Source organism: Neopsephotus bourkii, unplaced genomic scaffold (genome assembly GCF_033783945.1).
Source record: "Neopsephotus bourkii isolate Nb327-2 ecotype Australia unplaced genomic scaffold, CSIRO-AGI_Nbou_v1 NB_1446, whole genome shotgun sequence".
In the NCBI taxonomy this organism is placed as follows: domain Eukaryota; kingdom Metazoa; phylum Chordata; class Aves; order Psittaciformes; family Psittacidae; genus Neopsephotus; species Neopsephotus bourkii.
Window position 1 is genome coordinate 207,727 of NW_026901923.1, and position 12,489 is coordinate 220,215.

The window sequence follows — 12,489 nt, forward strand, 5'->3', positions numbered from 1 at the left end:
CTGCCATTCCTCCCTCCTTCCCCCCAGCTAGGAGAGAAAGGAAATTCAGTCATTTTAATTAAATAGATGCCATTTTTTTAATACTGCATTTTCATTTTACAGGAATGGCTGTAAAATTACTGATATTAAGTGATTTTTATATTTCCTATATATTCATGCAAAGCAGTACAAATATAAAACAATTCCTCTTCCCTCTGTATGAAACCTATTGAAAAGTCTGCTCTTGGTTTCAACTTGTCAGCTGAACATAGCGCAATGCAGAGGGCCTCTCCAGATGGCAGAGGGAGAACAGAGTTTCCTTATACAGAAATCTATACAGATGTTCTGTGTACAGCATCAGGTCTCCAACTTATTACCTCCTCTTATCTTGCTACTGACCTCAGTGTGACACATTATCACAAACCAAAACTACAAAAAGAATCTCAAGACAGTTCATAAAATGAAGCATAAGAAAATCCTTAAGCATATTCTTCCATTCCCACAAGCAGTTAAATGCAACTACAATGAATGCTTTACTCAGGATATTCTCTTGCTAGGTGCTTTAAAGGTTACCTCTGTCATGTACTTTCATCAAAGCAGAGATTACCAAAATAACAGTGGGCTGAAGAATACAGTAACAGCATTAACTGCTGCATCTTTCCCTCAGGTATTTCCAAGAATGCTGATGCTTCTGTGCGTGGCAGTTTGTGAGACTTGAAAATGAGAAACAAGACTGCTGCTGTACACTATCACCTGCTATTGCTCAGAGAGACCAGTGCCACCCCCAGGCTGATGGAACCAAGGGTGACAGCAGCAGAGGAACACAAGCACCAGCCAGGATGAATGAAGCACATGGACGGGGGCCCGAATGAAAACAGGAGTCAAGATGAAGCCTCTCTGGGAGTGTGGGGCAGGAATAGGAGGGAACTAATTACAAATGCAGCATGTGTGAGAAAAAAGGTAAGAGACATCCAACTTGGAAAAACCCGAGTAAGCAGTTAGGAAATACAAGTTAAGAAATGTCAATATTTTTAAAACAAATGTAAGCTTCCATGTAAACAACTGGTGCAATTGAATGCAGAGTGTTCCTATGCCTATGCTTAAATCTTTCAAAAGTCAGACGCATGTAAGAGATCTGAACTATCAATGTCACTCTCAGCATAAAGGCGAAAGTGTTAAAGGTTTGCAGGTCAAAGGAGGTGGTCCTGCCCCTCTACTCTGCTCTCTGAGACCTCACTTGGAGTATTGTGTACAATTCTGGCGTCCTCAACATAAAATTGACATGGAACTGTTGGAACAAGGCCAGAGGAGGCCATGAGGATGATCAGGGGACTGAAGCACTTCCCCCATATGAAGACAGGCTGAGAAAGTTGGGGCTGTTCAGCCTGGAGAAGAGAAGCTGCATGGAAACCTCACAGCAACTTGAAGTATCTGAAGGCGGCCTATAAGGATGCTGGGGAGGGACTCTTCATTAGGGACTGTAGTGGTAGGACAAGGGCTAATGGGTTCAAACTTAAACAGGTGAAGTTTAGATTGGATATAAGGAAGAAGTTCTTTACTGTAAGGGTGGTGAGGCACTGGAATGGGTTGCCCAAGGAAGTTGTGAATGCTCCATCCCTGGCAGTGTTCAAGGCCGGGTTGGACAGAGCCTTGGGGGACATGGTTTAGTGCAAGGTGTTCCTGCCCATGGCAGAGGGTTTGGAACTAGATGATCTTAAGGTCCTTTCCAACCCTAACTATTCTATGATTCTAAACTGATTTTGGAAAGGGGAAGTGAGTGAGAAGATACTTTCCAGCTCAGCACTGCTGGCCCACACTTCAGCAAAAAGCTGCTTAGCAGATTCAAGCTATGAGTTCATAGTCTTGAAAGACAGAGCTCCGCTAATGTTGAAGATGCAGAACTTCCCAGCTTCTTCTTTTGTTATTTTCCAAGTTTAGATAGCATGATCCACAACCTAGAAACAGAACATGAGTTCCACTGACTGCACAGAAATGTTTGTTGTTGATGTGCCCTTCCATGCTGATAGATCTGTGTTTAAAACATACAAACTATTTTCTATCTAGAAGTTGCACATGCCTTAAATTGAGTTTATTGTTGTGGCAATAGCTCATTTATTTAAAGTGATTATAGGCAACATTCATTTGATAAACAGCATTAGTTCACTCGTGGACCCACAGCTGACTACTGAAATCAGTTTAGTTTCAGAGAACACTGAATGGGAGTTCCCTTTAGACACAAAGGGATGTCATCCAATAGGAATGAATATGAGCAAAGAGGGCCTAGAAGGCCAGTATATTTTGGAAACTGGGTTAACTCATGGGGCTTTTGGATATAGGATGTGTTTTTTAAACCCAGAGCATAAGGTTAGCCTGAACTCATGACAAGCAATGACCACAAAAGGGAAGAGCACAGGCTGAAAGGTCGTATCTCAGCAACATGGGATCTATTCACCAAACCCCTTCAAAAAGCTCTTGCAAGGTAAACAACACAGGACCTCCTGTACTAGTTTCTTACAGAAATTAAAGCATTGAAATCACCATGCAGGATACTAACAGTAAAAAACTAAACCCAGAAGGCGACACAACTGCCCTGTGCACAGAACTCCAAGCAACATAGTGACTATTCCCTCACTATGAGCAGGCTCCTACAACAAAACATTCTTTCAAGACCAGCAAGTTTCCTCAGGGACAAAATTATAACTGTATAGACCTCTTTTCATAAATGAACCAAGGCATGTTTTTCTGTCAGGCTATGCTGCAAATTAAATCCTTTTAAAAAAAGGGTTTCAGTGTTTCCTAGTGTTAGACATACAAATGAAGTTTACTCAGCTACCAAAAGTATGTCTAAATGAAGACTATTTTACAGTAAAGGTACATTTCTAACAAAGACCTCAAACATTGCTATTGCAAAAAAGCATCAAGTTAAGTGAAAAAACATCAAGTTCAAATGAAGGATACCATCCATTATTTCACCAGCTGACTATGTCTTGTTCATTCTGTGGGCCTTCTGCATATAAAGCACCAAGAACAATGCCACCATTTCATTGTAAATGGTATGGCATACATCTGAAGCACAAAACTACTACCAGCAAAACAGACATATATCCGCAGGATACTAAACTTACAGATTCATTATATGTCAAATAAAAAGATTATTTGGTTTATACATGCTCATACAATTTCTGCTTTAGAGTTAAAAGAATAAATGAAGTGGGCTAAAAAAAATCCAAACCATCATGCCCTCATCTGTTCTTTTTTTTCTTTACATTTTACTCAGGTTTTAAGTAAAGTCCCTGGGATACAACTTCTGCAAAAATTATCTAAAAAACAAACTCCACAGAAGGAAGGATAGAAAGCAGCAGGTGCATGACTGAAATCAAACTCTTAGGAGTGAATACATTCAGTACTGCTACTCTGCTAGTGGGGCTGAGGTTGTCATAAGGCAGTGCTGCACCAAGCTTTCACACACCCCCAGTAACACTGCAAACAGTATTCAGAAGAAGTAACATACACTGCACCAACCTGGAGTATATTAGAGACTATACATAGCTAGCAAAACACAGAAAATCTTAATGTAGAATATATCATTAACTTTTTTCTTTCACCCAGTGCAAGAAGTATGGTGATGGAGTACTGGGCAGTGAAACTGCCCAGTACTCCATCAGCACCAGCAAAAATGATTCACTAACGTGTATGAAAAAAAAAAAAAAAAACAAAAAAATAAAGCCCCCAAAGTTCTATGCGAGTGAAAACATGCCAAAAATTCGTTTGAAATTCATTTTCAAAAAAAAAAACAAAACCCAAACAAAAACCACTTCATATTCAGAAACAAGTATTCAGTTGTCTGCTTCAAAATTTACCACCCAAAAATATATTTTTCTAGTTTGATATATAAGTTATTACATGAACTTATAAAATGGAATCAAAAGAAGAAGGAAAAAAATCTGTAAATTGAGCTTTGGGGAAAGAGCATTGAAAAGAAATAAAATCTATTGTCAATTTAGAATGATCTGTTACCGTTAATAACTTTAAAAGATATAAAGAAGAAATTATGGCATGTCTGTTCTACAGTCCTGATGGAATCTCATTGCAGGAAATACATTATCCCAGTAACCTTAGGCATAGCTTGCAACAGCATCAATGGTAACCACCATGCACTCCACCTTGTTTTCTATTACGCAGGAAGAACCTTGCTATTATATTAGAAATACACAGACATACATTCTGTTGGGGAATGGCTCATTACAACTACTAAATTCTTTGAGACTGGGACTCTTATTCATTTTAATGCTTTAGAATTCATAACACAGATATGCAAGTCAAGTCCAGTGTTTGTCAGAAGCCAAATGCTTCTCAGATTGAAAACCTAAAAGCAAAAGGTCTGTATTAATATCACCCAAGCCTAGCGACAAATCTCTCCTGTGCAGAGGAAACAAATTCTCCTGGAGTGAGGGGAAAAAAAACAAGCAACCAACCAAACCCTCCCCCCCAAAAACAAAAACAAAACCAAAAAACCTCAAAAAAACCCAAACAACCAGACCATGTATTTCCCTGGTACAGATCTATCTATCTATCTATCTATCTATCTATCTATCTATCTATCTATCTGTCTATCTATCTATCTACCAGGCAGCTACTTGCTTCCAATTCACTGGTGAGCTTCAGCCTTACAAATACTTCCTCTCACCTCTGCATATGCAAGTAAGCCTCTATGCATAGTCAACCTCACAGCCCCTATGTCCATATTAAATGCTCTTAAGAAAAAGCTGAGCTGGTACCCACCTATAACGTAGTCACTGCAGTCCAGCATTACTGTGGTATCCTCTACAGGTTCAAATAGTCCAAGGAAAGGGAGAATGGCAATTTCTATCAAATCTACACTACTGCTCTCGACTGAGCACTAAAGGGAGCAGGAAGGTGGGGGGAGAAACACAACTTCAGTTAGACCATAGCAATCTTCAATTGAACAGGGAAACTTCAGTTGCTCTGTGGAGTTTTAGTCTGTCCTACTAGCTGTGTCTGACATTGTCAAGGCGACTGAAGCGTGAAAAGTTCCCCTTTTTGTAATAAAATAGAAACAAAGATTGCAGCTGGCAGTTTCCATAATGAAGCTTAATCAGTATGCGCCTGATTAGGGCCTTATGCAAATCTCCTCTCGTTAGCACAGCAGCCAGCACTTTGAAGTCCATGAACAATTCATTTGCAGAGTACACTGAAAGCGCTCCCTGAATAATTTAAATCATGGTATAAATATTTATCAGCTCATTTGCATATTAATTGGCAGTGCATGAAGGGAAAAATTATCTCCCAAGTGCCAGCATAATAATTAGGGAACAAAATGAATTTTCTTCCAATGGCTTGGCTTCTCAGCCCTAGCTCAACACAGTACCACAGGGGAGCAGGGAGGGGAAGAGACAGAGTTCTGTTCAAATGCCACTGAAATGACACGTACAAGTTAGAAACAACTCTACAGACTTAAGCACCTTTAATCTTATTCCTGCTGGCAACAATAACTTCAGTAATAAAGGGGTTTGGAAAAAGCTTTCTACACAATCCAAATAATCCACAAAAACAATTAGCAAGGTAGAAGCTGAACACAAAGCTGTCAAACCGGTGCTTGCACATGTGCGTGGAGTTTTCCACCTCCAAACACAAACTGTCACAAGAAGGTCCTGGGCAGAAAAGAGGGTACCACCAGGGCAAGGAAGCAGCACGATTCCCTTTAAATGGCTGAAGAGCTTGGTGATTCATTATCGAGTAATCCCTTTGCCATAGCCAACTTAACAGCAGTAGGTATGTCAAGTATTGTGTAACATTTGACACCCACTAATCTATCCCAAGTGAAATCAAAATAGATTTACTCTTGCTTTCCAATGACTTCCAAGAAAAAAAAAAAAACCCAAACAAAAATAACTATTACTAATCCCTTCCATAAATATATACAATATAGCTAAAGAAAGCTTACTGTGGAGCTATGGCCTTTGAAAGGGGCACTTTACAGCCAGGTTACATCTCTGAACCACTCACTGATATGCTTGCAGCTGTCACCACAAAATACACTGAAGGACCAGAGAACTGGGAAAAGGCTTTGGGGTCTGTGGAGGAATCTATCGTCTTTTCCAAAAGTGGTCCACAGAACTAGGTGTACTAACAAACTATGAGGCTTGATTAAGCCATCTCAAATCATTTAACACACAAATACCAAGATATATAATGCAAGAACATTTAGATGAAAATTTAATGTAATGTGTACATCACAACATTCAATATTCCACATTCTGATCAGGAAAAGACAATGTGATGATGCAGGTGACTATAGGCTTGAGCCACTCGCTTCTGGATGTTAATGTGAATCGAAAGGGTAAGGGTATTTTTCTTAAAAAAAAAAAAAAAAAAAAAGCAGCACCCCCAAAACAAGAAAAAGCACCCCCCCAAAAAAACCCATGTTATCTGTACTTTTCTTCTCATTTGTGAAGTGAATTCAAGCACCACTTCTCCAAACAACAAGAGGGAGTGACAGAAAAAGGATCTCTCAATCATTCAGTACTGACTGGAATTTATTTCCATGCTTGACCTCTTCTTCTGTTTGGGTTCCTATCTCTACTTAACACAAGATGTTCCCTGCTATATATTTAGCGTGAGTGAGCTACACTTGAAAGAGATTGCAAGAACGTAAGGTGACCCCAGCTGCAGGGAAACAACTGGGTATACTGAATAGGTTTTCCTAATATTTGTCTAAAACTTGTTTTCTACTCATTCATGTGTCCCATTGAGAACTCAGAGGTACATCTCCATGGTTTGCAGACCCTTCAGTTACATTTCAGTGTATGAAATATTACCCTTTCATACATGCTGTTGGAGTGCACTGGGAGATAATCCACTTGCTTCATCAGAAGAGCCTGGGCACAAATGCTGTAAGAAGCCAAGCACGTCCCAAAGCAAATGCCAATTTAACAGTGGCTGAGTGGAGGCAGCTAGATGCATAGTAACACGACAGCAGTGTTATCTTGGGATCCCTTTCAAATGAGAGCCTGTGTTGAGCTGGTTGAACACAGGTGCAGCATCAAAAGCACACTACTGCAGGAAGTTACCCTTAAGATCAGGCACGTGTGTAGCAATGGATGACTTGTATCAAATAACAGAATAAGCAAACAGCAAATAAAGGCCAGGGAAGGACATGCCTGAAGCAGTTAGCCAAGTGTGCTGGTGGTACCACAGCCCATCCATACTATCAACATTGCATTGACAGCTAACAAAGACAAGGCAGAAATTTTCTTCCCATTCCCAAACATGAATCCCAATCCAAATACAAGCAAACATTCCTTTGAACTGTAACTTCCACTAAGCTGCTAACTGAAATAAAACCTTATACTCCGACTTATCAAGCTAACAAAGGGAGGGAGAAGAATACCATTCTGCCAGCGACCACTTCACTCTTTGACGATTTTATTATCCTCTCTTTTACAGAACTTCTTAATTTTTGGCCAAAATAAATCCTATTGTTTCATTTAGGCCATACTAGTGCAACTAGTGCAGACTTCTGAAGGAGGCCTGAAGACACAAGTATGAAAAGGTTTGGGGAGGAACAGTGTATACCACCCAGATTCAAATCCAGTAGCTGGAAATGCTAGTTTAACATTCTCTTTAGGTTCTGCCACATCACTGGCCATTTTTTTCCTTCTGGTTTCTTACATTAAAAGTTACTTAACACCCTAAAAACAAAGTCGTTCTTCCAGTACTCATATTAAAGCAAAATAGGGGGCTGGGCTCTGCATACAATGTTTCATTTTTCTTCCAGAGGCACCTCTAAGAAGAGAAACAGGTGCACCTTGCACTCATCAGTACAAAAATCTCTTTACATTCCGCACACCTACAGACACCTCAACAATAATTTCTCTCCTCTTCACCCAATCCTACAACTCTTACATTGACGATTTTCCCCACATAATTCTATTCAAACTTTTCCTTAAAACCAAAGGAACTAAGCCAATAACATGGAGCGAAGTATAGCAGAAGCAGCTCTTCTTCAGTCAAATATTTTGGAGTTTGCAGATACAGCTTCAGAAGACTTTTTTCAATCCATTCCTCTTCTTCCCTTTACATATTTTCCGTATCTTCCTAATTCAAATGAATTCTTCTGTTTTGCTGTCTGTCCCACCAATATGTCACTTTATTTATTCAGTTATAATTATTACACTTGGTATCTTAATACTTTACATTTTAGAAAGGGAATTTCATTTTCCCCTGCAGGTTATGCAACCCATGATTAGATCTCTTATTTCTCCTACCTCTCCCCCCCCCCATTTATTATGCCCAACTGAGTGTAAACTCCAAAAACTTATTCCCCAATGTCCTACAGATAGTGAAAGTTGATAAAAACTAGGGGAAAGGATGCTTAAACCTTATATTCAGATGGTCTGTCTCTCTCTTTTGTGTGTTCGTTTGTTAAAAAGCCAATACAAATGAGGCAGGATTAAAGTGATAAGTTATTATCAACATCATTCTATGCGGCATCTTTATGGAGGAACAAAATCTTCATTTATTATACAGGTATGTTTCCATACATTACTAAAATGTCATTTCCTACCTGCCCTCAATGACAACTAGGAAATTTCTGGCACTAGTCAGCTCTGTGACAAGCATGACCTTTTTAAGCTTCACAGGCGTGTTTTCTGATACAATATGGCAATACTACCATATAAGACAACTCTACTCATTATTCTCCTTTTGTATGGTGTACTTGTAATGACACAAGGAAAGGAAATAAAATATAAATTGTAACATGTTAACATACTGCCATCATTAGTCTATCAGCATCTAGAATATTTTATCCTGAAGAAACACTGAAGACTGGTCAGAGCTCTGAGGATAGTACATGACTAAGCATGATGACAACAAACACTGGCAACGCTTTGAGTAAGGCTATTTTCTATGTGCTGTGCCAGTCAGGGACCTAGATGCCCTAAACTGATATTACACAGAGCTACCTACATTCTAACTCAAGACATTTCCAAATCTCCATTCCACAAGCCAAATGAAGCTTAACAAAAACTTTACCGAATGCAACTCCAACATACAAGTTTATAAAAATCACATACTTCCACAAAATTAGGTATTATTAAAGTTGGCACAATCCTCTTAGAATAATTACAGACAGACAGCAGTCTGTTCATAGTTAGGGCTGCAAACTAAGCTCTAATTTTAGCCACCACCTTTAGCTTTGGCTAACAAAATTGATTTTATCTGAAAATTACTAAGTTTGCTCTGAAAGCGAAAGAGCAGTTGTCTGGAAAAGTCAAATAAAATTGGCCTGGTTTTGAATTACTGGTCATTACTCAATTGTTATGAATTGGAACTTTAGTCTACATCTGATTTTACTTCTCTCTCACAAATATTAACTATTCTTTCAAACTTCCCACCACACAAAATGTTTTTCAAAATTCTTTCTTGCACCTTTTTTGAAGAAAATCAAGTATACAGACAGCTAAGCAGGAATGCTAATTCAACTTACCAGTGAAGGACAGCAGACATTCATAAGCACCTGAGACATAAATACTAAGGAGGTTGTTTGTAGGTTTGGTTTTTTAAGTCTCACTTAGTTTTGTTCACAGAAGGTAATAACTATCATGGTTTAAGAAAACTTTGGTCATGACGAACTCACAGTATAGTACCAGTGTCTGAGGAGGGGGAAACATTATAGCTGTCACAAGCAAACTGACCCTCGTTTGGAACTCATGGCTAATTCTATCATTCTAGAGCATCATCTGAACATTTTTGCTCTCCCCTTACTGCCTACAAGCCACAGCAAATTATATTAAAGCTTTGCTTTCATTCCGTTGAGTGTTTTGTTTTCAGAAGCATAGGATACAAATTCAGTGCAGTCAACACTTGTTCAAAATTGCAACTGCAAACCATAAAGCCATCATAATAGTTACTTAGAAATCACAAAAATCTTGAAGAGTAAAAAACCTTAAGTTTTACCTCTCCTGATTTAAGCACTTGTGTTTCACTAATGTTTTCATTTCAAAATGGCTTAAATTTTTATTTTTAATTTTTATCTATTTGTATGCACCAAACAATCCATCATAAGCATCAACTTGAACTTAATTCAAATAAACAACCCAAAGTGTCACACATTTGAAAACAAAACTGTGTTACTTAACCAGCACATTGCATATGCCATAGGGCTATTGCACAGTAGCACTTTTCAGTATTTGCAGGAGGGCACTCAACTCCTTTCAATTTAACTAGAAGTTAGCATTGAAAATGAGCAAACTGTGCTATGATTCCACACTCTTGAGGTTCAGTTCTAAATGATTATATATTCCTTGCTCTAGTGAATTTTTACTTGAAAAGTAGTATCCAAAGTTAAGTGGGATTTTTTAAAAACACACACATAAAAATAAGTTTAAAATGTAAATATTTTAAGGGAGACGCTTGTTTGAGTTTTTATCCGCACATATGTGGGTCTCACCTTTCTTTAAAATTACCAAATCTGAAATACTTCACATTGACAAGTATGGAACACCTGGATCAGATATATCTTGTTTTATTAGTAAACAAGTCATATTTTATTACTTTTACAAGATTTATGTGCCTCACATTGCTTTTCAAAAATGCACTGCAGGACACAGTAGAGAAAGACTGAAATGAAGACTGAAGTTACATGAATTGAACACAAGGGAGGGCTGAAGAACATGATCAGTAAAAGTTCAAAATTTATCAGAATAATAAAAAAAAAAAGAAATCTAAGGGCTCAGGTCTATGTAACAGCAGTAATGAAAGAAAACAAAAAACCCACCACTTTGAAAGCTCAGAAGCTTTTATGGGATGCTGCAGCTTGGGGCAGCTGGAGAATCGGGAGCACTGTAAACTTCCCCTGACAGGGAATGCCAGACCATGCTCATACATCCCCTGACCTGGTCATCCTCCTGGTCATCTCTTGTCACGTGCTGTGATAACATTCATGGGAACATGTCTTCCATGCACACATGCACTGGCTACTGAAACTGTGCACACATCTGAATGGAAAAGGTAAACACATTTTATACTACTAAAGAAGACTGTATAATTACTGCTAGTTTCAAAGTTATTCCAATATACATCAAAAATACCAGGTATTTCAGTAAAACAAATATTCTCTAATATGTAAGTCAGATCACAATTGATCTGAGCACATCTGAAGGCTACTTATGCCAAGCTCAAATATCGAGCAGCATAACGAACAGTTTTAGCAGTTGTATGACCTATCACACATTGGAAGCATCACTGTGCATTCCAAAAGCATTAGATTTGCCTCCCCATGTGTACCCACACAACATGGACAGGCTCTCAGAGCTTAAAAATATTACTTTGAAACCTACCTGTAAATTATCTTGCCTTATGCAAATACGCTGTTTCTCTGTTCTCCACTTTGCCGAAGTAGTAATTACTAGCCTAGCTTGATGAATAGGGCTCCACAAAGAATAGACTAATTCAGTATGTGACTTAACCACTCAGTTCAGTTCAGTTCAAATCCCAGAGTCTCCACGACACTTGTCGTTAAATCTGCTACAGGTCACTCTCAAAATACGCAAATCAAAGTCATTGGTTTAAGTTTATTATGATTTCTGCTGGAGCTACCTGGATACATCAAGATCAACAACAGAGTATTTTGTTCTAGTAAGTGTTTTACATACAAATTGACAGAAAAAAAAGCACATGCAAAACCTCTATAGTTCATGGTATGAACTGAAGTTGCACTGCTGTTATCACTGTCCTTTGCAGAAACTGCTTTTGCTCTTTCTTCCTTAATAACTATCTCAAATCTGAAGGCGGATATTGCTTTAATGCACTCAGAACACTGATCCAGACACTATTAACGCCTGTAGGACCCACAAGACATGTCATGAGAACGCTTCTTTCTGAAGCTTAAATTATTTGATCTCAAAGAGGAAAAGACAAATTCTAGACAAGCTGCTTTGTATGTTACAAATTGAACAAAAAATTGCCAGATGCAAGATCTGAAGAAAGAAACGGAGTTATTCACACTGCAGGCACTGACTCCATCCATTAGCACACCTATCCAAGTATCTATCATTTTGGATGGTCAGAGCTAACATAAGACTGCATTTTCCATCAATCAAAAAAAAAAAAAAACAACCTCCAAACAAACAAAAACAAACAAACAAAAAAACAACAACCAAAAAAGTTTCTGGGCACCTGGTCTTAAATTTATAATAATATAGAAACAGTAGGAAGTGAAAACCACAGTGAAGCTACACATATCACCTACATGTGCTTTTCCGGGAAATGTTCACAAGCGGTTTTGCTCATTTTATCACCTATGCTGTGCTAAAGCAGAGAAAACATTGATTAGCTCTTCCAGGAAATAACCACAAAAACGGGTTTACTAGAAGCAATGCTGAGTGCATGCTGTATGACTACCCCCTATGGCTGTGTTTGCAGAAGATTTGCTGGGAAGACACACACATTTTATGTGCAGGCCCACAGACACATACCATTGAAGGC

At 38.5% G+C, this 12,489-nt stretch overlaps 1 protein-coding gene across 7 annotated transcripts in view; it reads right to left on the reverse strand.

Annotated features, from left to right (window-relative positions):
- POU2F1 (POU class 2 homeobox 1) overlaps window positions 1–12,489 on the reverse strand; it is a 113,944-nt gene that overhangs the window by 48,727 nt on the left and 52,728 nt on the right. Inside the window, exon 2 of one of the 7 annotated variants that reach the window (XM_061368775.1) lies at window positions 10,899–11,000. The exons of 5 other annotated variants lie outside the window; for them this stretch is intronic. Coding sequence is in view for 1 of the 2 variants with exons in the window: in XM_061368772.1 (XP_061224756.1) it covers window positions 4,762–4,789 (28 nt within the window). In the remaining variant the exon portion in view is untranslated. Of the gene's footprint in view, window positions 1–4,761; window positions 5,841–10,898; window positions 11,001–12,489 lie in introns of those variants that run through there. One more of the 7 variants, XM_061368772.1, reaches the window with a different exon arrangement.